Below are 27642 nucleotides of genomic sequence, written 5' to 3'. Positions count from 1 at the left end.
TTGGTATTATGAACAGTGTTGCTGTGAATATTTGCATACATGTTTTTGTGTGGTCATATGTCATCAGTTCTCTTGGAGAAATATATATATATATATATGTATATATATATGTATGTATATGTATATATATACACATACATACACACACACATATATATGAGTAAAATTGCTGGATCACGCTAACTTTGTGCTTAACAGTTGGAGGAACTGCCAGAATGTTTTCCAAAGCATTTTATATTCCTTCTAAATAGTATATGATGATTTTAATTTCTCCATACCTTTTTCAACACTTCTAATGATCTTTTTCTTTTTAATTATAGATATCCTAGTAGTGTGAAGTGGTATCTGTAGTTTTAAGTTGCATTTCCTTGATTGCTAATGATATTGAGCATATAAATGTCATTTGAAGAAATGACTATTCAGATTACTTTGGTCAATTTTAATATTGGATTATCTTTTTATAATTGAATTGTAATGGTTCTTTATGTGTTGTGAATATTAGACCCTAATATATATATATATATATATATATATATATATATATATATATATTTGCAAATAATATTTTCTTCCTTTCCTTACGGTTGTTTATTCAATACAAAAGACAAAAGTTTTTAATTTTGATGAAATTCAATTTATCTTCATAAATTGAAATAAATTGTCACATCTAAAAGCCATCCCTAATCCAACAGTAAAACATATGCCTTTGTTTTCTCCTAAGAGTTTTATAGTTTTGGCTCTTATATTTAGGCCTTTGATTAATTTTTAAGTGAAATTTTTCATAAATTCCAAGTTGGTGATCCAAACTCATTATTTTGCATGTGGGTACCCAGTTGTCCAGCAACGTATGTTGAAAGATTTCTTTCACCATTGAATTGTCTTGGCACTCTTGTGAGTGCTTCTTGATTTATTTCCAAATCTCTATCCTATTTCATTTGTCTACATCTTTATCCTCTATGCTTATGCCAGTAGGGCCATTGCATTTTATTATTTATTTACTTATTTACTTTTTTAAAGAAGAAATCATAGAAGGACCATTCTTTAACTCAAAGCAACGAACTCCAGGGTGGGAATGAGCTCCTCCTCCCCACCAGTTTAGAACTTTTCGGCAGCATCGTTTTCACCAGTAACCACCCAGACTGTGTCCAATGAGATCCTTGTTTTGTTTTGCCTCCTCCCTAGCCCCCCATCAAGGTCACGTGTTCGCGGGGTGAGGGTGGGGGCTGGTTAAGCCAAAACGTTAGCGCTAGGGCAAGGAGCGCTGGTATCCAATCCCGTTTATTTCGGGAGGTTGCCCCGCGAGGCGGAGACAATGGAAGTCTCCGGGCTCAGCCTTCCGAAACGGGCCGGAGGGAGGGGGCGGGGCTGTCAGCAAACCCCAAACCCGGGGGCTGGGGCCCGGACTTTCCCCGGTGTCGGGGGGCCGGGGAGGGGGGCGTCGGGATCAGACTGTGGTTAACTCACTCGCACGGCCCCCGCCCGCAGCCCGAGCCCTCCCGCCGCGGCGCCCCCGCCCCGCCTGCGCCCGCCGCGCCTCCTCCCCGGCCCGCTCCCTCCGCGGAGCGGAAGTGACGCGCGGCCGAGCGGAAGTGCCTGCCGCCGCGGTGTTGTGCTGTGGGGAAGAGGGAAGGGTTTGTAAACCCCGGAGCGAGGTCCTGCCTACCCGAGGCCGCTGCGGTGCGGAGACCCCGGGCGAAGCGCCGTCACCATGTCTGACCAGGTACCGGGCCGGGAGCCGTCTGATGGCGGCGGCGGGGCCTCGCTGGGCCGGTCCGCTGGCCGCGGGGCAGGGGCTGGGGGACGGCGGCGCGGGGGAGGGGAGCGCGGCCGGGGGGAGGGGGCGGCCGGTGCGGGGACTCGGCGGGCCGGGGAGGGGAGTGCGCCGGGGCCCGGGGCGGCGGGGCCTCCCCGGGGCCTCGGGGGGCCGTGTGCCCGCCCCTGTGCCATCCCCCCCGTGTCCCGGCGCCTGTGTTCGCCGCCCTCTCCAGGCGTCCCCCCTCGCGGAGCCCAGCTCCCACCTCCCGGGGAGGGGGAGTCCTCGGGGATCCCGCCGGCCTCCCTCCCTCGTTAGACGGCTGATTGCTGGAGCAGGGCCCCGGGCCCCAGTTATATAACGGGAGAGTCTGCCCCGGGGGCTCGGGGGGCCCGGAAAGCGGGGGGACTCCACTTTCTGGTTCTGGTTCTGCCGACAGTCCCGGCGTGGGGGCATGGGGGCGTGGGGGCGGGGGCGGGGGCGGGGGAGGGAGCCGCGGCCGGAGGAGGGAGCCGCGGCCGGAGTCACTGGGAACCTGGAGGCTCCGCTTTCCGTCCGGCTTGTAGCGGGGGCCGGGCCGCCGCTGCTCTCTCCTCAGTCTCCTTCCATGTGGGGGTGCCGGGCTGTCGCCTCTTTTCTTGTGCCTTTCCATTTCTCACTCGGGATTGGCTCGTCAGCTCTCCGGTGGTGAGAGAGCACTCGGGGTAATCCAGAAACAAAAGTAGAACCAAACTACAGAAAGGCATTCCCTCTGGGCATGGACGGGGGAAGACTGATACTTTTTAGGGAGCGATAGGAAAGCTCCGTGCCGTCAGAGCCGTCGCAGGACCTTTGCAGAAAGCTGCCTATTATGGCAAAGGGCTCCATTTCGATGTTTAGTATCAAGGATTTTTTTTTTGTGTGTGTGTGTGTGTGGAGTTTGCACTCCCATCAGGAGAGCCCGATTGTCTGTGCTAAGTTTTTCTTAATCCTTTTCTAGTTAACCACGCTTTCGGCTAGCTTTTTTTAAGCAATAAGGTGTCTTTGTCTGGCCTTTTGTTTTGCTAAGACGACTTTGACTTTTGAAAGTCATTTTGGACCTTTCACTTGTTTAGTAATTATCTAGACAACTCTTTTTCTTTTTTTAAAAAAAATACATTTTATTGATTTTTTACAGAGAGAAAGGAAGAGAGGGATAGAGTTAGAAACATCGATGAGAGAGAAACACCAATCAGCTGCCTCCTGCACTCCTACTGGGGATGTGCCTGCAACCAAGGTACATGCCCTTGACCGGAATGGAACCTGGGACCTTTCAGTCGGCAGGCTGACCCTCTATCCACTGAGCCAAACTTGTTAGGGCTAGAAAACTGTTTTTCATTCAACTCCATAATGCACTTGAACTTTTAAATTTAGCACACTTTTTTCCATTAAGCTTTTAACTCAGTTCAGTTTTGAACGACTTGGGCACACCAAGGGAGGCTTTTGTGGGTTTGTACTGCTTTTGGAAATGTACGTTTACATTTTTAAAGCTTAGCTATAATCTAGATTAGTTTTGGGTGGATCTTATTACTAACAGTCTAGATTAATTCCCAAGTTGGTATGGGGATGGCATTATAAGTATCTCCCTAGATAGTTGTTTACTTGGTTGCTAGGGAGGAGAGAACAGGTGTAAATGTTTAGTTTCAACAGCCTTTTATTTTGATGCTCAGAAATGGCTAAGAAATATATTGGGATGTACTAGTCGGGTGAAAGAACAATGTACAGAAAGAACTATAAAGTAAATCGTAGAATTTATTGTTCTAGTTTTAATTCTGCTCTCTTAAGAAAGACTTGGAGGAGGAAATAAAGGACTTGGGACATTAACAGCTGGCTTTAGCCCAGAGGGTCTTTTCTTAAAAATATATTTTTATTGATTTCAGAGAGATGGAAACATCAATGATGAGAGAGAATCACTGAACGGCCGCCCCCTGCACGCCCTCCACTGGGGATGGAGCCCACAACCCGGGCATGTGCCCTGACTGGAATCGAACCTGGGACCCTTCAGTCCGCAGGCTGATGCTCTAACCCAGGGGTCCTCAAACTTTTTAAAGTGGGGGCCAGATCACGGTCCCTCAGAGAGCTGGAGGGCCGGACTATATGAACTACTAATTCCTACTGTAACACCTCGGCTGCGCTCACTGCCCAAAAAACCTGGCGGGCCGGATCAGACTCCTCTGCGGGCCGCATGTGGCCCGCGGGCCGTAGTTTGAAGACCCCTGCCTCTGAGTTAAACCAGCTAGGGCAGCCCAGAGGCTCTTGAGATTCTTTTCCAGGGTTCCTCAAGCCCAGAACTTTTCGTGGTAATACTAGGACATTATTTGTCCTTTTCACTCTGATTCTTTCATGAGTATTGAATGGAGTTTTCTAAAGACTGACCTAACTGATATCACAACAAAATTAAAATGTGGAAACAGATGTGAAAATCCACTCCTTTCTAGTAAGCCAGGCATTAAAGAGATTTGAAAAATGTTGAACAGTGCCTCTCTTCTCACTAGTTTTGTTTTGAAAACTATTTCTTAAAATTTATTTTAGAGAGAGAAGGGAAGGGGGAGGAGGAAGAGAGTGAGAGAAAGAGAGAGAGAGAGAGAGAGAGAGAGAGAGAGAGAGAGAGAGAGGGGGGCAGTCATTGATTTGTTGTTCCACTTAAACATTCATTGGTCTTGTATGTGCCCTGACCAGGCATGGAACTCAAAAGCTTGGTGTATTGGGATGATTCTCTAACCAACTGAGCTCCGTGGCCAGGGCCTTGAAAACTGTTTTAATAAAAAGTTTTGCTAATATATGATGGGCTTATTATTATTTTAAAATGAATTAATATTTAAAGCATCTGTAAGTTTCAATCCCAGAACTGTAAACCGTAATAGGTATAATTAAGCTGACAAAATTATGGGGCTCTAAATAATTTTTAGGAGCATAAATAATTTTTAAGAGCATAAAAATCCTGAGACCAAAAAGTTTGAGAACATTTTTCTAATCTGATAGACCAGTATCATTCTATATAATAAAGAGCTGATATGCAAATAGTCATCATGCCCATACTTTGGAACTGCTCAGACACTCAACCCTGGGGAGAGAGGATTGGGGACCAGCCAGGCTGCACCTGGGAGAGGTGGTCCCTGGCACCAGCGGCTGTGCGTGTGCCTGCGACCCAGGAGAGGGACAAACTTCCCGCCCTATGGTCCCAGGTGCCTGCTGCTTCAGCCCAGGCAAAGCTGCCTGCCCATGGTCTCCTGTAGCTGCAGCCGACTCAGGCAAGGCTGACCTGGGTCCTGGGTGCCTGCGGCCTGCCAGAGGAGGGAATCCTAGGTCCTGGATGCAGGGTGAGGCAGAGGCAGGGGCGATCAGGCAGGCAGGCAGGTGAGCGGTTAGGATCAGTGGTCCCGGATTGCTAGAGGCAGTTGGACATGCTCCAAGGGATCCTGGATTGGAGAGGGTGCAGGCCAGGCTGCGGGACCCCTCTTCCCCCTGTGCATGGATTTCGTGCACTGGGCCTCTAGTTGTTAATATAATAAGTGGGACCCAGAACAGTTCAGGTTGGGTGCTGTCCAGTTCTATGTTTAGGAAGGATGCTAAGGATTTAGGGAGGTAGGAAGCTGAACTTGCATCCTTAAGGGCTTAGGAGAGGAAGTAAGGATCCCAAGTTACTACTGGGCAATATCAGTAGCAGGAGACTGAACCGTTGTCCCTAAAAGACAATCTTTCTTTAAAGGAAGTTTTATTAGAACGATGTAGTTTTTCAGGCACCTCTCAGGAAGTTATTGTCTGGGGCTAAGATACCGAAATTGAATAATAATTTCAGGTTAAATTAGGTAGACATTAAATTCACACAGGACTTAAATTTCTGGGTTCTCCATTAATGAATGAAATATGAATGTTTTTGGAATTTGAGTGAAACAGTTGATTATAATTTTTAATAGTTCCGGCATTATCCAGTGGATAGTTGGATCATTATCAAATAATCCTCTAAAACAGGTTTTAAATCCAAGGTTCATGGACCCCAAAGGCTGAAAATCCAGGGAAATAGTATGGAATGTTTTGTGAGTATTCGTGTGTATGTGTGTATTTTAGTGAGAAAGAGCCCATACATGATCCCTCAAGAAGTTTAAGAACTAGCCTGTAACAAATAACAGATATTTGATTGGGTGCTCTCCTTTAGCCTAATCACCTTGCAGCAATACTAATAAGCACTTATATAGAATCAGAGCTTATTATCAAACCAGTAAGGGTAATCTGTACAAGTATTTTACTTCCCTGTATTCAAGTTTATAGTGTATCTTTTCTAGGCCAAAGCCATCAGTGGCAGCGTATACTACAGCTCTTCAGTTCAGGTTTGGTAATTTATAATAATTTGATGACTGATTTGCTTCAAATTCTAACCAAATCTGTTACAACAAGGCTCACTTTTCCCACCCCCACCTTAGATTGATTGGATTATTTCCTTTTTTTTTTTTTTTTTTAAATATATTTTATTGATTTTTTACAGAGAGGAAGAGAGAGGGATAGAGAGGTAGAAACATCGATGAGAGAGAATCATCGATCAGCTGCCTCTTGCACCCCCCCCACTGGGGATATGCCTGCAACCAAGGCACATGCCCCTGACCGGAATCGAACCCAGGACCTTTCAGTCTGCAGGCCGACGCTCCACCACTGAGCCAAACCGGTTTCGGCGGATTATTTCCTTTTATTGTTAGTCAGGGATTTGGAAGCATTATGTACTTCTGTTTACCTCTTGGTACCTAACAAACTACCTCAAAACTTAGTGGCTTAAAACAACAGCCTTGTATTTTACTCATAAATCTGCAATTTGGGCAGGACTCCGAGTTGGACTCATCACTGCTCTGTGGTGTGTGGTTCCTCTGGATTACAGTACTCAGGTGGTTGGGTGCTGGCATAACCGGGCTCTTCATGGATTCTCAAGGTCTGAGTGGTCTCAGCTTGTGTTTTTTTGTTTTTTTAAAAAAATATATTTTATTGATTTTTACAGAGAGGAAGGGAGAGGGATAGAAAGCCAGAAACATCAATGAGAGAGAAACATTGATCAGCCGTCTTCTGCACATCCCCCATTAGGGATGTGCCCGCCCGCAAGCAAAGTACATGCCCTTGACCGGAATTGAACCCCTGACCCTTAAGTCCTCAGGCTGACATTCTGTCTACTGAGCCAAACTGGTTTTGGAACAATTTTTTTTTCTTGTGATAACTTTTAAGATCTGCTTTCTTAGCAACTTATAAATATACATACAATTCAGTATTATTAATTGTAGTCATCAAGGGAAAGACATTTTGTTTCTCAATGGGAAGAATAACAAAAGAATTGGTAGTCATCTGTAATCCACCACATTAATTGTATTTTTAAAAATATATATTTTTATTTCTTTCAGAGAGGAAGGGAGTGGGAGAGAGAAACACCAATGATGGGAGAGAATCATTAATTGCTGCCTGCAACCCAGATATGTGCTGCAACCGGGAATTGAACTGTGACCTCCTGGTTCATAGGTCGACGTTAGACCTATGAACCACACTCTCCAGGCCCCTGCAGTGTTCTTTATATTTCCCTGTTGATGTTTATTGATTTTACTGTAAGTTTGAAATAGGAAATATGATGAACTGGGTAGGTATTAGAATTCATAATTACACTATTATTTATGAAATAGAGTAAGTGTGCTGAACTGTAGCTTTGACCTGAGAGAAATGGTAGTCTGACAGATACATGAAGTGTTGCTAGTATATATTGCAAGTATATAGGTTATAACAAAATATCACAAAGAAAATCAGACCTAAAAAATATTTCATTGTATTTTGAAAGCAGAATATGATTGTGATGGTTAGAGTACTCATAAAGGTAGGTTGAATAGTTTCAATTTCAAAGCTATAAAGCAGCCATAAGCTACCTATAGCAGTTAGCTTTTATATGTAGTGTTAACAACTATTTAGTTAAGTACCTTTCTCCATTAGATTGTTCACTTTTGAAGGCCAGGAATCAGCCTTTATTCATCATTTATTTCTAAAGTGTCCAGTACAGTGACTGCATACTTAGTAAAAATTCTTGAAGTGGTCAGATTCGTTCATTTAACAAGCCTATATTGAATGCCAGTGTGTTCAAGGCTCCATTCTAGACCCTAGAATTGGAAGGTTGCCTCAAAAACAAGAAGCAGCAGGTATGTTCCTCTTCCACTTTCAATTCCCAGGATGTTTGTTATTAAGGGTTGGTTGTCATGGAGTGGTTTTCATTTTCTAATGTTTTTGCTTTATGATCTTTAATTCTATTAACAATAGTTACCTGGTAACTTTATTTCTAAGATCAAATCATTTGCTTCTTCTAGAACATTGGGCTTATTATGGATAATTTTCTCTAAGACTGGTGTAGTACAGTATCTTATTTTGGAATTTACAGAAATTGTGATTCTTTTTTTGGGGGGGGTAATTAATTCTCTAATATTCTACTTCTTTAAAAAAGTCACGTGGGCCCTGGCCAGATAGCTCAATTGGTTGGAGTGTCATTCCCATACACCAAGGTTGTTGGTTTGATCCCTGGTTAGGGCACATACAAGAATCAACCATTGGAAGCATAAATAAGTGGAACAGAAATTGGCATTTCTCTCCCTCCCTCCTTTCTTTCCTCTCTTTATTCAAAAAAACAAAACACAAACCAGTGTCCTAACTATATACTGGTACACAGATTAGTTTTGCCTGTTTTAATACATTATAACATTATGTAAGGAGAATCATACAGTATGTACTTCTGTGTCTGGCTTCCTTTACTCAGGATTGTTTGGAGTTTTGTATGTTGTTAAATCTCGTTATATTGCATTCTATTGTGTGACTGACTGTTCTACGATTTACTTATTCTGCTTTGATGCACATTTGAGGTAGTTTTCTAGGACCTGTATATTTTTTTAAAGTTCCTCTTAATCCTCACGGGAGGACATTTTTATTGATTTTGTTGTTGTTGTTAGAGAAAGGGGAAGGGGCAGAGAAAGAGAGGGAGAGAGAAACATGGATGTGAGGAAAAATATTGATCTGTTGCCTCCCACATACACCTCCATTGGGGCTGGGGATTGAACCTGCTACCTAGGTATGTGCCTTTACTGGGAACCGAACCTTTCGGTGTACAAGACTAAGCTCCTCCCAACTGGGCCACTCCGGCCAGGGCTTCAGGACCTATTTTTAACATGAGCCAAATGACACCTACTATTTACAGCACCTCCCTTGTCAGTTCAAACTGCTTTTGAACTGAATAACAAAGTCTGATGTATTAGGTTAAACAAATATGCAGCATATTTTTCTCATGGAACGTAAAGTCTGGACATAAGTAGTTCAGGACTGGTAAGGCAGTTCCACCATGCCTTCATACTTCTTTCTTCTTTATCCTTAACAGATGTTCACTCTCATGCTTGTCTCCTTGCAGTCCCCAAAAAAGGTTATTTTATTTCTTTGTTCCAGGCAAGAGAAAGGGATAGAGACAGGGAAGGAACAAAAGGAAAAAATGTATCATCTTATATCTTACTATGGGCCCAGTGCATGAATTCATGCACCTTGAAAGGAACAGTGGGCAGTGAGGCTGTGGTGTGCACAGTGGTAGGTCAGCCCATCCTTAGCTGCTCCTTCCTTGGCTCCCTCGGCCCCTCCAGTCTGCCTCCAGCTGATCCCAAGTGCTGACAGCGCCGACCCCCTCCCCCCACACCTGCTGATGGCATTCGCCCCTCAGGAGCAGGGGGAGGTGGAGAAGCCCTTAGGGGTGATTGGAGCTGGCGCAGGCAGCAGGGGCGAATGACAGGCACGACTGTGGACCGTGGCACGTGGGAGCAAAGAGTTTTCAGTAACCACCAGAGGCTCACCCCAATGACAGCGACTGGTGCCCCCACCTTGGTCTGGCGCCCCTGCTCACCTGCTCCACTGTCCCACCACGGCCGATGTCCGCCATGTTCCATGTATGCCCCCTGGTGGTTGGCTCACATCACAGTGACCAGTTGCTCTGTCTGTTTGCATATTAGCCTTTTATTATATAGGATTGGCCAGCACTGCATCATGAGGCCGTAAGAGCAGCTGAGAAATATGTTTGTTTTTTTATTAAAATTCACCCGAGGATATTTTTCCATAGATTTTTTAGAAAGAGTGAAAGGGAGGGAGGGGGAGAGAGACAGAGAGAGAAACATCTATGTGAAGAGAAACATCTATGTGAGAGAAGCACATTGATTGGTTGCTTCCCACAGGTGACCTGACCAGAACCAGGGATTGAGCCTGTAATTGAAGTACGTTCTCTTGACTGGAATCAAACCTGCCACTTTTCAATTCGACATTGTCCACTAAACCAAACTGTCTAGGGTGAGAAGTATGTTTTTTAGCTGGCCAGAATTAGGCTTTCCTTTGTAAGGAAGGAGAAAATGGATATTGGATAGGTAGTTAACAAAGTCTGCCATATCTCTAAATCTGTTTGCTAGTACGTTTGGATACACTGAAACAAATTTGTTCCAGGTTTTGCATAGATCCATAGTCTAGGCTCCAACAGGAGGTTTTAGAAAACCAGTTCAGCTATAATTTTTAGTTCCTGAGAAGTTGGCTTTGCATATCTAGCATTTAACCACATTTTAGGATTGCATGTAAATTTCCAGAAGATCCAGTATCTTTTTAAAAATTTTTATTTTTTTATTTTTTAAAATATATTTTATTGATTTTTTTACAGAGAGGAAGGGAGAGAAATAGAGAGCTAGAAACATCGATGAGAGAGAAACATCGACCAGCTGCCTCCTGCACACCCCCAACCGGGGATGTGCCCGCAACCAATGTACATGCCCTTGACCGGAATCGAACCTGGGACCTTTCAGTCCGCAGACCGACGCTCTACCACTGAGCCAAACCGGTTTCGGCCAGAAGATCCAGTATCTTTACAGCTTTACTAAACATTGAGGCTATGGAGCTAAATCTGGTCAGTTTCATTCTAAATCTCTAGTACTGTCTCATCAAGTGTGAATATATGCAGCATAAAAATGAAAGTATACATGTATTTTGTGTTTTTTGAATTGTGGTATATCCACTGAAGTATGAGAGAAATTACTTTTTCTTTTAACATAACCAGGATACTATTATCACACCTTGAAAAATGAACATATCTGTCCTGGTTGGTGTGGCTCGGTTGGTTGAGCATCATCCCATTCAATGAAAGGTCGCTAGTTCAATTCCTGGACAGACCACGTACCCAGGTTGCAGGTTAGATCCTAGATTGTGGTTATACTGGAGGCAACTGATGGATATCTCTCTTTCTCTCTTTTTCTCTCTCTGCCTATCCTGCCCTTCCCTCCCTCCCTTCCTACCAACCTCTCCCTCCTTCTCTCCTCTCCCTCCTTCCCTTCTTCTCTAGATTCAATGAAAACATATTTTTCAAAAGACTTAAAAATAAAACCAGATCTGTTAATTCCATCAAATAAGAGTAAATGTATTCTATGTTTTTGGGTTTTCCCCAAAACCACCCGTTTCAGAAGAATGAACAATCCTTGTACAGTTGGAAGGGTCAAGTGACAGATTGAGGGTAGTTAAATTTGATGCCTTCTCTCTCCAGTTGATTGAATTGTCAACATACTGATAGCCAGAGTGCTTTTAAGCAGAGTTCTTGTTGACTTTGAAATTGCACAATAAAATCCTTCTCATGAATTTTGAACATTTGTAAATGAGGATTGCTGTTTCTTCCATCCTCTCCAGACTAGTTTTCTTTTCAGATCCTTAGTTGTCTTCTATTTCCAAGCTGTTCCATCTATGTATTTTTTGAAATTAAATATATTTTTTATTTATTTTAGAGAGGAAGGGAGAAGGAGAGATATAGAGATAGAAACATTAATGATGAGCGAGAATCAATAATTGGCTGCCTCCTGTACCACCCATATTGGGGATTGAGCCTGCAAGCTGGGTACGTACCTGGACTGGGAATCGAACCGTGACCTGATTCACAGGTTGATGTTCAACCACTGAGCCACACCAGTCAGGCTCCTCTATGTCTTGGAAAGAAGAGTTGATAGGTGTAGTGTCTGATAAATTCCTTCATCATTCCAGTTACCATGATTCATTCTGTGGATGGCACATATTTGAAAATGTGGAGGTTTCTAGTTCCTCTCTTTGATCTTGCATATACATTTACTTTTCTTTCCATTACCAGTTTCTTCTGCTCTGGGGCTGTGTATTTTTTACAGCCAAACCAATCAGAGTTCCCTGGGATTCTCTTTTCTCTGATGACCTAGTGCCCAGACACAGTGCTGAATGCTTTCACTGTTTTGTAACTAGTGTGTCATACAATTCTGTACTGGCTGCTTATTTACAGGGGAGAGAGGGAAAGGCATCATACAAAAGATACTGAGCTTACTGGAGACAGACCTAGCGTTTTTGTCCAAGATCACCTTTTTTTCCAGACTAGTCGTCAAAGGGAAAAAAACACATGAAAATTTGGAATACAGCATTAGGCAAGCATGGGGCTGTTAGGCAAGGGGCACAGGCACATTGTTACAGTGCTTACGCATTGGGAAGAGATCACCAAAGTGGAGTGATTAGGGAAATAGGCAGCATACTTTTGGAAATTTCAGATCCTAGCATTTTCATGTTCTTACAAAATTGAAGTGAATTATCTCTTACCCAGTGGTGAATATAAAAAAACTGAAGGGTTTTTGTTTGGACTGACTAGTGTGTACAGTAGAAGTATGAAACATTAGTAAGATAGGTACAGAAAATAGTGCTGCCAGCTTAATTCAACAACATTAAAGAATTGCCTAGTGTTTGCCTGACACTGTCCTATATAATAAAAGCCTAATATGCAAATTGACCAAATGGCCTGACTGGGCTGGGTTGCTAGACAGACCAGCACAGGAGGAACCAAATTCTAAGAAGTTAGAATTTAACCCTGTGTCTTAGAGGTAGTTGGAATCATGGGTCACCAGGGAGACAAAACAAACAAACAAACAAAAAAACCCACAAACAAAAAACAGACAGGGAATTGAAGACATGGAATCCATAGGAGCACCAGCATTTAAGGAAATGATCAAGAAGAGGAGAGAGATGGAAGCTAAAGGTGGAGGATTTTCAAGGAAGGAAGTCATCAAGGAAGATTGTTATGTTAGAGTGTTAAAGATGAGATTTGAAATTATCCATTGTATTTAGTAGTAAGGAGTTGAACTAGTAACATTGGTGAGAGCAATGTCAAGTGGAATGGTGAGGGATAAGCCAGATTACAGTGGTCTGAGAAAGAAAAGGGAGATAGCAAGTGCTGAATATTTAAAAAATTTAACATTTATCTTTACTGTTGAAAGTGTAACGGATGTCCCTCCTTTACCCCCATTGAGCCCCTCCATCCAGTTCCCATATTCTCTCCAGGCCTTCCCCATACTATGTCTGTCCATGAGCTCTACATATGCATATAGGTTCATTGGTTAATCTCTGCCGCCAGCCCCCAGCCCTTTCCTTTAAAATAAGTCAGTCTCTGGATCTTCATTGTCTCTGGATCTTTTTGTTCATCAGTTTATTTTATTCACTAGATTCTACATATAAGTGAGATAATGTGATACTTGTCTTTTTCTGACTGACTTATTTCACTTAGCATGATACTCTCCAGCCCCTTCATGCTATCTCAAAAGGTAAGAGAACCTTCTCTTTTACATCTGCATAGCATTCCATTGTGTAACTGTACCACAGTGTTTAATCCATTCATCTACTAATGGGCAATAGGGCTGTTTCCAGATCTTAGCTATTGCAAATACACTGCTATGAACATAGGGGTGCATATATTCTTTCAGATCGGTGTTTCTGGCTTCTTAGGATATATTCCTAGAAGTGGGCCAAATAGTTCCATTTTTAATTTTTTTTATGTTTTTATTGATTTCAGAGAGGAAGGGAGAGGGAAATAGAGAAACATCAATAATGAAAAAGAATCATTGATTAGTCCTAACTGGTTTGGCTCAGTGGATAGAGCATCAGCCTGCGGACTCAAGGGTCTCAGGTTCGATTCTGGTCAAGGGCATGTACCTTGGTTGCGGGCACATCCCCAGTAGGGAGTGTGCAGGAGGCAGTTGAATCGATGTTTCTCTCTCATCGATGTTTCTAACTCTCTCTCCCTCTCCCTTCCTCTCTGTAAAAAATCAATAAAATATACCGGTATTTAAAAAAAAAAAAAATCATTGATTAGCTGCCTCTTGCACACCTCCCACTGGGGATTGAGCCCGCAACCTGGGCATGTGCCCTTGACTGGAATCGAATCTGGGACCCCTCAGTCTGCAGGCTGACACTCTATCTACTCAGCCAAACCAGCCAGGGCTGTTTTTTTTAGGAAACCCCACACTCTTTTCCACAGTGGTTGTACGAGTCTACATTCCAGCAGCAGTGTACTAGGGTTCCTTTTTCTCCACATCCTCACCAGCACTTGTTTATTGATTTATTAATGGTAGCTATTGTTGTATTAGTTTGCATCTCTCTGATAACGAGTGATGTTGAACATTTTTTTCATCTCTGTTGGCCATCTGTATGTCCTCTTTGGAGAAGTGTCTATTCAGCTCCTCTGCCCACCTTTTAATTGGGTTGTTTGTCTTCTCTTGTTGAGTACTTTCGTATGAAGTTTGGTGAAAAATACGAGGACAACAAGTAGAGAAGCCGGTTGAGGAGGGAGTGTTTTCAGCTGAGAATAAATGGTATAAAAGATGAATAGGTTGCAAATAAGAGCATTAAAGAAAAATGTTAATCCCATTTGGAAGGTGGAGGCATGCTTTGGTTCCTCGAAGAGTTTTTTAAATACTGGACTTCCGATGATGAGGGTGCATTTCCCTGAGATGATTTCAAGAGAGGCTGGGGGAAGGTATATATATTCCTGGTGAAGGAAACAGACCTCAAAGGGCGGAAGGTGGAGAAAGGCCGAGGGGCGTTTTCGGGGAACAGTAAATAGTCCAATGTAACCGAATCCTTGGGTTTGCAAAGAAGGTGGTAAGAGAAAAGTGAGAGTCGAGCTTGGCAGGGAGGAACTCTGAGGTGCTGTGGGGTTTAATTCTGTGCCTCAAAGCACTGGTAGCTGCTGATACTTTTTGATCGGGGTAGTGACACAATGAGAGCAGCTGTGCTGTAGAAGGAGCTCTGAAGCCTGTGGCCGATGGCAGGGAAAGAACTCCTGTCCCGAGCAGCCTCTGTAGCTACCCTATCTAGGAAATACTGGAGCAAAATGCTCCCTATTGTGCTGACTTACTGCTGCTGGGCTGGGGGTGGATTCTTTGTGCTGACTTAAACAAAAGCTTCTTTGCTAACACTCCTCACAGGAGTGAAGAGAACTCGGGGCTTTGTTGCTCTTTACTGCATGGAATAATCTATCCTTGCCCTCTGTAGATACATAAAGGAAAAAGCAGCTGTTTTATATGAATACAAATTCATAAAAATGTGGTGGTGAGACTCTCTAGTTTTCAGGTGAAATACTGTCTCGCCAAAGGTTAATTTTGCCTGCTGCCATAATATGCAGTAGTCAGCAAATGTTGAAAGTTCTGCAGAATGCAAAGCAGGCAAGGAAGGATTCACACTAATAAAGTCAATTCTGTTACCTAAGCATTTCCCTAGACACTAACCTGTATCTTCATGTTAAAAGCTACTTCTAGTTTCATAGGTTCTGTTAGATTTTGAATGTTAAAGAAAACTTACTAGTTTTAAGTTATTACCAGCATGAGATACACGGGTGATGGCCTTGTGACTTTATTTGTAAAATACACTATCATTGGTCATATTCTTATCAAGTGTGGATTAGCAGTTTGAAATTGTTATGATAATGGAGTATATATTTATTTTATTTTTTAAAATATATTTTTATTGATTTTTTACAGAGAGGAAGAGAGAGGGACAGAGGGCCAGAAACATCGATGAGAGAGAGAATCATCGATCAGCTGCCTCCTGCACACCCCCCTACTAGGGTTGTGTCCGCAACCAAGGTACATGCCCTTGACCGGAATCGAACCTGGGACCCTTCAGTCCCCAGGCCGACGCTCTCTCCACTGAGCCAAACCGGTCTCAGCTGGAGTATATATTTAAATAAGCGGATAATTTGGTGGCCAAGTGAAAATTTCCATGCTACTGTGATATGATAAGAGACCGGTTTCTTGATTTCTAATAAACTGGTGTTTGGGCCAGTAATTGACTTAGGGTATTTTTACTTAATTGAATGGCCAAGAAAATACATGTTCTTTGTATTCTCAAGTGCATATTTTGTACCCTGAGCTAAAATAATAGGTACTCATAAGTGAGTAATGAAAATAGCATGTTGGAACTTTTATCTTTAAAAGTACTTTTCTTTCAGGAGGCAAAACCTTCAACTGAGGACTTGGGGGATAAGAAGGAAGGAGAATACATTAAACTCAAAGTCATTGGACAGGTGAGTTTTGTTATTTTTCTTTGATTACTTCTTGAATATGTGAATAATTTGTGAACACAGGAATAATTCTGACTGACAAGACAACAAGACTTTGGTTCATGTCATCTTTCTAAAAAACAATATATTTTATTGATTTCAGAGGGGGGTGGGAGAGAGAGGCAGGCATTAATGATGAGAGAGAATCATTGATTGGCTGCCTCTTGCATGCTCTCCCTCCTGGGGATCGAGCCTGCAACTGGGGCATATGCCCTGATAGGAATTGAACCATGATCTTAACGGTTCATAGGTTGACTCTCAATCACTGAGACATGTGGGCCAAGCTTCTTTAAAAAAAAAAAAAAAATTATTGATTTCAGAGATGAAGGGAGAGGGAACTGTGAACTCCTGTTTTGTAGATAAATGCTCAACCACTGAGCCATACAGGCCAGGAGGTAAAGATGTTTTATTTTACATTTCTCAGATTATCAGTGAGCTGTAATTTTTGGTCTACTATGTTTATATTCTGCTAGAGGCCCAGTGCAAGAAATTCGTGCATGGTGGGGGTGGGGTGGGCAGGGTCCCCTCAGCTCAGCCTGCACCCTCTCCAGTCTGGGACCCCTCGGGGGATGTCCGACTACTGGCATTCGGAAATTCCTCTCACAATCCTGGATTGCTGGCTTCAATCACCTGCCTGCCAGCCTGATTGCCCACTAACTGCTCCTGCCCCCCTGCCAGCCTGATCACCTCTAACTGCCTCTGCCTGCTGGCCTGATCATCTCTCACTCTCTTTCCCCACATACCCCCCTGCCAGCCTGATTACCCCCAACTATCCCCCCCCCCCCCCCCCCCCCCCCCCGCCGGGCTTGTCACCCCATGCAGCCTGCTGCTCAGTCATTTGGTTGCCCCTCACCCCCCTGCTGGCCTGGTCGCTTAGGCTTTTATATAGATAGATTGATTATATGTTCATATTCTTCTCATTTACTGAGATTTCTTATTTTGTAAAAGATTTTAGGATATAATTCACATAAAATCCATTTTAGAGTGTATAGTTCAGTGACTGCAGTTTTGGGGGAGGTCCTTTTTGTTTTGAGTTGCTTTGGGGAGGGGTTTGTATAATTCAGCTTTTATTTTACATATGTGGGATGGACATGCAGTTATGAAGGAATGTATTCTTTGATGCTTTTGCTTACACTGCTAACTTAAAAACACAAGACAGATTGTTTTGTTTGTTTTATTAAGTTTATTTTGAAATGGGTCTAGAGTCATGATTAGAATGTTTTAATAACACCTGTTATGAATACTAAAATAATACTTCTGTGGGAAAATACAAGTAACAAGGGTTGTTTCTATTTGTGTAATTAAATTAGTTGTTTCAAGTAAAGCAAATAATTTACACAAAGAAGCATAATTTTTCTCTTGTATCTCCTTAGGATAGCAGTGAGATTCACTTCAAAGTGAAAATGACAACACATCTCAAGAAACTCAAAGAATCATACTGTCAAAGACAGGTTTGTATGTTATTGTAGTAAATACAGTGCTTTATATGCAATTCATGTATCTTTATGGCTTACCAATGTATGTAATAAAGGCAAGTACATTTTGGTGATCACTATGAAATTTCCTTGTTTGTAACCACGAATGTTTAGCCATATGTTAAATTTACTAAAATTATCTTTTGTTTTGTCTTTGTTATCCTCACCTGAGGATATGTTTTCCATTGATTTTTAGAGAGAGTGGAAGGGAGGGAGAGGGATAGAAAGAAAAACATCGATGTGAGAGACACATCTATCAGTTGCCTCCCGCACACACGCTGGCTGGGGCTGGGGATTGAGTCTGCAGGGAAGTATGTGCCCTTGACCTAAGGCCCTTCCATCTTCGGGTTGCTCTAACCTGGCTAGGGCAATATTATATTTTTATTTAAAATATATATATATATTATTGATAAATTTTTTTTTTATAGAGAGGAAGAGAGAGGGATAGAGAGCTAGAAACATCGATGAGAGAGACATCGATCAGCTGCCTCCCACACACCTCCTGGGGAATGTGCCCACAACCAAGGTACATGCTCATGATTGGAATCGAACCTGGGACCTTTCAGTCCACAGGCTGATGCTCTATCCACTGAGCCAAACCAGTTAGGGCAATATTTTTAAGTACTAGTACTAGGACTACTGGTAACTGCTAATTGTATTCTGTGCTTTCAGTATTAAGGGATTTTTCTCTTTTAAATAATCATATAGAAGTCTATTTAATTTAGTAATACCAAATTCTCACAGATTCTGGTCTTTATGAGTTAGATCAATAACAAATTCCTTTAACCTTTTTAGATTCAAATTCGGGCTCCATCACTGTTTGACTATGAGATTAAGAACAAGTTATGTGCCTTGTTTTCCCCTTAGAAAAATGGGAATATTACAGTGCCTACCCCATGAAGATGAAATAAGATGACCTACATAAAGCTCTTACCATGATGCCTAAAAACGTTCAGTAAATATTACCCATTATCATTATTAACAAAATACATTAAAAAATAAATTTACTTGGAATTAATATATAGATGCACCTTAAAATGGGGTTGTGTCCCAATAAACTCATCATTAGCTGAAAATATCGTAAGTAAAAAATGCATTTAATACACCTAATCTATTGAAAGTCATAGCTTATTATAGCCTAACTTATACATGCTTAGAACACAATATCCAGAAATGCTGGCAACACAGTACACTTAACACACATGATCTCATTGCTAACTGGGAACTATAGCTTGTTGCTGCTGCCCACCATCGTGAGAGAGTACTATATATCACTAGCCTGGGAAAAGATCAAAATTCAAATTTTGAAGTACATTTGACCCTTGAACAACACAGGGATTATTTTGTATGTTATCTGTATTATTACTGTATTCTTTGTTTGTTTGTTTGTTTGTTTGTTTTTGTTAATCCTCACCCGAGGATATTTTTCTGTTGATTTTTAGGGAGAATGGAAGAGAGAGGGAAGGACAGAGAGAAACTTCCATGTGAGAGAAACACATCAATTGGTTGCCTCCTGCAGGAGCCCTGACCAGAGCCCAGGCCAGGGAGGAGCCTGCAACCAAGGTATATGCCCTTGACTGGAATTGAACCTGGGACTCCTTGGTCTGAAGGCTGATGCTCTATCTACTGAGCCAAACTCATAGGGAAATATATTTATAATACTGTACACATTTATTGAAAAAGATTCATGTGTAATTGGACTCGAGAAGCTCAAACCCATTTGTTCAAGGTTGAACAGCTTCTACTGCACCTATATCATCACTATTGGACCGTTGTAAAGTCAAATAATCGTAAGTTGGGACCATCTTTATAGAGGAGACACCAAGATATGGTTTAATAATTGAATTGTGTTACATGATATTATTAACTCAGGTATTGTAGGTTTTCTGGAGGGCTTCTTCTTATAGTTTAAGTTAATAACTTATGTAAAAATCACTTTTTTTTTTTTTTTTAATATATTTTATTTATTTTTTACAGAGAGGAAGTGAGAGACAGAGAGCTAGAAACGTCGATGAGAGAGAAACATCAACCAGCTGCCTCTTGCACACCCCCAGACCGACGCTCTACCACTGAGCCAAACCGGTTTCGGCTAAAAATCTCTTTTGCTAGAAGAAAAAGAGATCATTTAGGTGTTAGGATAAGTAAAACAGTAAACATTTCTATCTCTTCTATTTTTAATGTTAATTGTTAAACCCATAAAAGTCTTATTACTTGGGGCTCAACAAGTTCACCAGCCAATCAGGAGCTAGTATGCAAATTAACCCAAACAAAGATGGCAGGTTAATTTGCATATACAGGTGCTGAGTGGTTGGGGCTGGGGTGGGGGAAAGATGCAGGTGTTCTGTACCGCCCCAGCTGCTCCAGGCCTCTGGGCAATGTGGGAAGGCAGAAAGGCTCTGGGCCAGAGCGAAAAGGTGGCTCCTTCAGGAGTGAAGGCGGTGTCGGCAGCCAGGGGAAGGGTCAATGGCAGGGGGTGGGGGGTCAGTCAATCGAATTGCACCCACCTTGGCTGGCCTGGCACCAGTGCATGTCATAGTGTGGCCATCCTGAAGGTTGTCTAGACGGTCGTTCTGCTGTCTGGTGGTTTGGTCAATTACGCTTTTATTATTATAGATAATAGATAGAGGTTAGCTTACAGATTTCAGAGGAAACTGTAAAATAGTTGTCAAGAATGGAGGCTTAGAATAGATTTAGCCTTAAATTTTTGGCCAGCTGTTGTACCTTGTCTATACATTTGATTCCCTACCTGTATAATGAAGATAAGATGATGAACATGTATGATTATGTGTATAAAATACTTAGAACAGGGATGGTCTAGCAAATAAAAATAAAAAAAAATTGTAATTATGATAGGATTAACTGTATGGTTTTATGTTCTGTGTATTCTTTTGAAGCTTTTTTTTTTTTTTTTAATGTATTTTATTGATTTTTTACAGAGAGGAAGGGAGAGAGATAGAGAGCCAGAAACGTCAATGAGAGAGAAACACCGACCAGTTGCCTCCTGTACACCCTCTACTGGGGATGTGCCCGCACCAATGTACATGCCCTTGACCAGAATCGACCCTGGGACCTTTCAGTCTGCAGACCGACGCTCTATCCACTGAGCCAAACCGGTTTCGGCTCTTTTGAAGTTTTTATGTTTGCTTTTTGTGCATCAAAATTCTTATCTCCTCTGAGATTTGTATATTTTTATATATATATGGTTTCTTTTTTCCTTTTTAGGGAGTTCCAATGAATTCACTCAGGTTTCTCTTTGAAGGTCAGAGAATTGCTGATAATCACACTCCAAAAGAAGTGAGTAAGACGTCTTCTTTGAGTTAAAAAAAATTTTAAATTCTGTATTGAATGATTTGGTTCACTGGTATTAAACTCTCCACTTCTTTTTTGTTGTTGTTATTAAACTGCCCACTTCTTGAATATTCTCTGATTTAAGTGCTATATTATATCATTTGTCAGAGAGAAAAAGAATATTTTGAATTGAACTTCCCATATATTTCCTTCAAAAGTGCCAATAAAAAGAGAGATTGAAAGTAAAATAAGTAAAAGTACTGAGGCTGTCAGAATATACATATCTTTTTTAAAAATTTATTTAATTTTTTTACAGAGAGGAAGGGAGAGGGATAGAGAGTTAGAAACATCGATCAGCTGCCTCCTGCACACCTCCTACTGGGGATGTGCCCGCAACCAAGGTACATGCCCTTGACTAGAATCGAACCTGGGACCTTTCAGTCTATAGACTGACGCTCTACCCACTGAGCAAAACTGGTCTTGGCTATTATGTCTTTTTGAAGATGGACAGATGTTCCTCAAATTTGGCAGATTTCTGGTACACTTTCATGGTGATGGTGACCATTATGGTTTGATTTTGACTTTTAAAAAAAAAAGACTTTATTACTGCATTTTAGAGAGAGACAAAGTGGGAGAGAGAGAGAGAAACATCAGTGTGAGAGGAAAACATCGATTGGCGGCCTTTTGCAACAACCCCTACTAGGGATCCATTCTGCAGCCCAGGCATGTACCCTGACAGAATGGAACTAGCAACCATTTGGTGCACGTGGCTGGCCAGGGTTCAATTTTGACTTTTGACCATTTTAAGAACTTGATACAGAAGCTTAGAATATATATTAATGTATTTGGCTATGCCACCTTAATTTATGTTTTTAAGTGCTTCTGTGTCTCTGTTTTATCATATAACCTGGTTTGTTCTGTTTATATAGTCCTTTAATTTGGGTTTGTCTGACACTTCCTCATTATTAGATTCGGTTTTGTATTTTTGGTTCAGTGGCACAGAGTGAAGCTGTGTACTTGTGAGTACATCACACCAGGAAGTACATGATGACCATTTGTCTTGTGGGTAATACTAACTTTGGTAACTAAAGGTGGTAACTGCTAGATTTATTCATTATAAAGTTACCATTTTTCTTTTTAATTTGTAATTTGTAGGGGAATACTTTAAAATTTAATATTCTTCTTGGGTTATTGGCCAGTGAGGGCCCCTTCAGGTTGGTGTCTGTTTTTTTTTTAACGTCTCCATCTTTTTAAAAGTTTTAAAAAATATATATATTTTTATTGAATTCAGAGAGGAAGGGAAAGGGAGAGAGAGATAGAAATATCAATGATGAGAGAGAATTGTTGATCAGCTGCCTCCTGCACACCTCCTACAGGGGATTGAGCCCACAACACAAGTATGTGCTCTTTTTTTTTTTTTTTTTTAACAAGTATGTGCTCTTGCCCAGAATCGAACCCGGAACCTTTAAATCCACAGGCTTACGCTCTATCCACTAAGCCAAACCTGTCAGGGCTTTGTGAAAGTTGATTTGGAAGTGATTTTCAACTTGCAGAAAAGTTGCAAGAGTAGTACAAAAAAATTTTACATTCTCCCACCTAGATACACCTGTTTTAATATTGTTCCACCTTTGCTTATTACTTTTCTCCCCTCTTCATCCCTCCCCCCCCCATTCCCATGTATAAGGGTATATATCACTTGAACCACTTGGGAGTAGGTTGCATGTCTATGGCCATTTACTACTTAATATTTTATTTATTTGTTTATATTTTACTATTTAATATTTTAGTGTGTATTTCTTAAGATCAAGTACATTTTATGTAACCATAATACTGTTAATTAAATTCAGGACACTTAATATTATTAGAATACTTTAAGCTACAACCTAATTTTATCATTTGTCCCAATTATGTCTTTTATAATAAACTAGAGGCCTGGTGCATGAAAATTCATGCACTGGAGAGGGTTCCCTCAGCCCAGCCTGCCCCCTCTCACAGTCTGGGAGCCCCCATCGATCAGGGTAAGGTGACGCCCCATCACACCTCTGCTGCTGCCACTGCCGGCAGTGCAAGCCTCTGCGGACCCCGGTTACCTGAGCCTTGGGGGGCCCTGGGCGCTGGGCGGCTGCCATCTGAGGCTTGCTTGTGCCTCAGGCGGCCCTGGGCATCTGCAGGGCTGAGGGGACTGGGGGACTCTGGAGGCAGGCACATGGAGCAGTCGGGTTCGCCTGGAGGCAGGCCCAGCTTTGCCGTGTGCCTGCTGCCCCGGTGGGGCTGAGGGGACAGGGCGCCACCATCTTTGGTGTGACAGTCAATTAGCATATTCCCTCCTTGTTGGCTGTGGGCACTGCCATCTTTGCATTGGTGTGAGAGTCAATTAGCATATTCCCTCTTTATTAGATAGGATTTTCTCCTGTCACAGGATCCAGTTCCGTGTCAACATATTTTACTCAAGTGCCTTTTTAATCATCTTTAATTTGGAACATTTCCTCAGCTATTCTTTGTCTTCCATTACATATATAATTTTAAGGAATACAAATCAGTTGTTTTTCACAAAGTCCTGGATTCATGTTATGTATTTTTGGATGGGATATTACATAATTGATGATGTGTCTTTCTTTCTCAGGGTGTAGTATCTAGAGCACATAAAACCCTTGATGGGTGGTGTTAATTTTGTAAAAAAGAAAAAGTTTTTATTGATTTTAGAAAGAGGGGAAAGGAGAGTGATAGAAACATCGATGAGAGAAACTTCAGTCTGCTGCTTCCTGTACACCCCCTACTGGGGTTGAGTTACAACCTGGGCATGTGCCCTGACTAGGAATTGGACCGTGACCTCCTGGTTTGTAGGTTAATACTCAACTATTGAGCCACACTGGCCCAGCAAACTATTATTATTTTTTTAATCCTCACCAGAGGAGATGCTTAAAGAGTGGAAGGAAGGAGGGGGAGGGAGGGAGGGAGGGAGGGAGGGAGAGGAGAGAGAGAGAGAGAGAGAGAGAGAGAGAGAGAGAGAGAGAGAGAGAGAGAGAGAGAGAGAAGAGAGAGAGAGAGAGAGAGAGAGAGAGAGAGAGAGAGAGAGAGAGAGAGAGAGAGAGAGAGAGAAAGAAACAGAGAAACAGAAACATCAATGTGAGAGAGAAACATTGATTGAAACTGCATTCCTGGTATTTGTCCAGCAACTCTTTGGTGTATAGGATGATGCTCAACTAACTGAGCCACTCCTGTAGACTTACTTAAACTATTAAATACACATTCCAAATATATTTTATTGATTTTTTTACAGAGAGGAGGAAGGGAGAGGGATAGAGAGCTAGCAACATCAATGAGAGAGAAACATCAACCAGCTGCCTCCTGCTCAGCCCCCACTGGGTTTGTGCCCGCAACCAAGGTACTCGCCCTTGACTGGAATCGAACTCGGGACCTTCCAGTCCGCAGGCCGACGCTCTAACCACTTAGCAAAACCGGTTCCGGCCACATTCCACTATATTTTAAACTCCTCTAACGTCCTGTTTAGTAAATAAAAGTTTTATATGGTGAATAAGCTGGAAAGTGAAATTAAACAAAATAATAAATGACTTCACTGACACATCTCTGTGTCCTTAGATTAAAAGAACCAGGACTCATAGTCTTAGAACAGTGTAACCATGGATTGCCTTTATATCCTTTTCTTTAAAACTGTGGCCACATAATTGCAGCCAATATAAAAACAAACAAAACAGTGCTTTTATATTCTAAATATTTTCCTTTTTCTCTTACAGCTGGGAATGGAGGAAGAAGATGTGATTGAAGTTTATCAGAACAAACAGGGGGTCATTCAACAGTTTAGATATTCTTTTTAATTTCTTTTCTTTTCCCTCAATCCTTTTTTATTTTTAAAAATAGTTCTTTTGTAATGTGGTGTTAAAACGGAATTGAAAACTGATGCCCCCATCTCTTTAAAACATCTGGTAATTTGAATTCTAGTGCCCATTATTCATTATTGTTTGTTTTCATTTGTGCTGATTTTGGTGATCAAATGTCAGCCTCCTTCATATTGCCCTCTCCTTTGAAATATTACGTGTGTGCACTGGGAGGCCACCTTTTCCAGGACTGTGCATTTTCAGGCTTGTGATATAAATAGGGTCGACCAATGCAAGTGTTCATAATGACTTCTAATTGGCCCTGAAGTTCTAGCATGTGATTGCTTCACTCCTGGACTATGACTTTCAGTGGGAGGTGGAAGTTTTTCAGAGAACTCAACTGTGGAAAAATGACCTTTTCTCAGCTTGAAGCTACTTTAAAATCTGAAGGTCTGGACCAAAAGAAGAGGAATATCAGGTTGGAGTCAAGATGACCGATGAGGTGAGAGTAAAGACTAACTCCAAAGATGGCTTCACTGAAGAGAGAGCATTTTAAGAATAAAGAAAAATCTTGTCAGAAGATCCCAGAACAGTTTTAATTTTCATTAGGAGTTAATAGAGTTATTCATGCAGAAGTGTGTGCAACAGAACACTGCTCTTTTTGATTTTATTTGTACTTTTTGGCCTGGGATTTGGGTTTTTAAATGGACATTATCTGTACCAGCTTCGTTAAAATAAACAAAATGTTTGTAAAAATCTTACTAATTTTCCAATTTTATTTTTATTGTATAGAAAGAAAGAAAATGGCTGAAAACAAGATTTTCTTGCATAATACTGGAAATTATTGTTTGTATATGGAACAAATAAATTTTTTCTTCAGTACTGTACAGTGATGATTGTGACTTTGAAGCACTGAAAGTTACTGAAGTGCCTTCTGAATTAAGGATTTATTAAGACCACAATACCTTCTTAAATGCTCAGTGTTCTGTGTGTGTTTTTAAAACTTGATATTTCTGTATGGTGCTATATATGACACTTATCCAGTCATGTTGAATAAATGGGCACATCAAAAATTTCTTAATTGATTTATATTGATAATTTCAGTTTTTCCTCTAACAAATGTCCTCTGCTTAAGGTTTGCATATTTTGTTTATATTTTTCTTTCATTTCTTTATATCTTATATATTTCAAATTAAAATACCAAATTAGTTTCTATTAGGGGGCCTAACCTTTTAAGTTTTATTTTTATTGATTTTTTAGAGAGAAGGGAGACATTGATTTGCTGTCTCCTGCTCGCCCCCTACTGGGGATCAATCCTGCAACCCAGGCATGTGCCCTGACTAGGAATCAAACCATGACCTCTTTGTTCCTGGGTCGATGTTCAACCACTGAGCCACACCAGTTGGCTAACCTCTTAACTGTTTTAAGTTATCACAGAATTTAGTATATCTGTGAAAACACATAATTCAGTTTCATGTTATCTCAAGTAGAATGCCATCTGAACATTTGAGAAGAGCAAATAAAACCTATCTCTAATGCATTTTATAAATTGTTATAAATTCCCTGATCAGGTCACCTGTTGAAAAATAATTGGCTTGCCTTATAAACCTATATCTGGCCCTATCTGAAAAATTATTTGTATTATACATGTATAGTCTAGGTAAATTAGAGCTTTTAGATCGTCACCTGATATTTATTATATTACTATATGTTTATCAGTGATTAGAAATTAGGCCCATTTGTAGAAAATATTCATTGAGTTGAATGTTTGTATCAGGCCTGAGTAACAAACCAGATAGGCTATTTGAGCTATCCAGAATACATGAATATGCAGTTTGGTATCTTAATTTTGTTTTCATCTCTGAAGGATCTCAGGACTTAGGTAGTAGAGCTTAGCTACTGGGAAATAACTTTTGTTTGCAGTTAACTGGATTCTTCCAAATGCATTGCATTCTGCTATGGTTAAAATGTGCTTGTAGTGTTGATAAAAATAGGCCTTTCACAAAAATAATTTAATAGCAAATCAGATTTGGACAGGAGCTTGAAGTACATTTAGTGTAGCTACATAGTGCTTGACTGCAACATCCTAAATTTGTAAAAGAAGGGAGAGAATAAAAGTCAGTAATGGTAATTTCCATGACAGGGATGTTTTCCTTGAGTGTTCTTTCTTATGTTCTTGGTTGAATTATTTGAGATGCTCCTTTTTCATCTGATAAAGTATTTTTTTTTTAAATATATTTTTTATTGATTTTGTACAGAGAGGAAGGGAGAGAAATAGAGAGTTAGAAACATCGATGAGAGAGAGTCATCGATCAGCTGCCTCTTGCACACCCCCTACTGGGGATATGCTCACAACCAAGGTACATGCCCTTGACCGGAATCGAACCCGGGTCCCTTCAGTCCCCAAGCCTACGCTCTATCCATTGAGCCAAACCGGTCTCGGCTCATCTGATAAAGTATTAATAATGAGTGAACGAATGAATGAGTAAATGTGTAAGTAGGGTCAACAAAGTTGAGAAAAAGTGCATGACATTCGCTATGACTAATAGCCAATGTTTGGGTCATTTTATTGCTAATTAAATAAGCATCAAGTCTAATAAGTTCAATAACACAGCAATACAGAATCAAAATTATGCTTGACTTCTGGATTGTAGAAATGCAGTTCCTGTAGAAAGCAAATACCTTACAGGCAGTGGGAAATTTGAGGAAATCACCTGCAAAAACAAGTTTTTCAGCTGTGGACATGAAGTTTAGCATAGGGCAAAGGAAATTTGTGGGAAAGTTCAGGTTCAGATAATGCTTTGGTATCCTTTTGTAGATTTTTGCTGAGGCTCTCATCCCCTTTAATATAATCATTTCATAATTGAT

General features: G+C 41.2%; 2 protein-coding genes across 2 annotated transcripts in view; one reads left to right on the top strand and one right to left on the bottom strand.

The window, feature by feature from the left end:
* The first annotated feature begins 1562 nt into the window (after positions 1 to 1562).
* SUMO1 (small ubiquitin like modifier 1) lies at positions 1563 to 25661 on the top strand. The gene is given in 6 exon segments (XM_084893296.1): positions 1563 to 1720; positions 16065 to 16139; positions 17549 to 17626; positions 20873 to 20944; positions 24694 to 24727; positions 24730 to 25661. Coding segments are annotated over 6 exon segments (303 nt in total). The 5' UTR covers positions 1563 to 1708; the 3' UTR covers positions 24762 to 25661.
* The window catches only part of KIAA2012, a 96019-nt gene continuing 93141 nt past the window's right edge, over positions 24765 to 27642 (bottom strand). Inside the window, exon 19 of the mRNA XM_084893179.1 lies at positions 24765 to 27488. The gene's annotated coding sequence lies outside the window, so the exon portion shown is untranslated. The remainder of the gene's footprint in view (positions 27489 to 27642) is intronic.

The sequence above is a fragment of the Pipistrellus hanaki genome, assembly GCF_964339955.1.
Source record: "Pipistrellus hanaki genome assembly, chromosome: 8".
NCBI lineage: Eukaryota > Metazoa > Chordata > Mammalia > Chiroptera > Vespertilionidae > Pipistrellus > Pipistrellus hanaki.
Note: the sequence above shows the minus strand (reverse complement) of the source record. Positions and strands in the feature narration are given on the sequence as shown.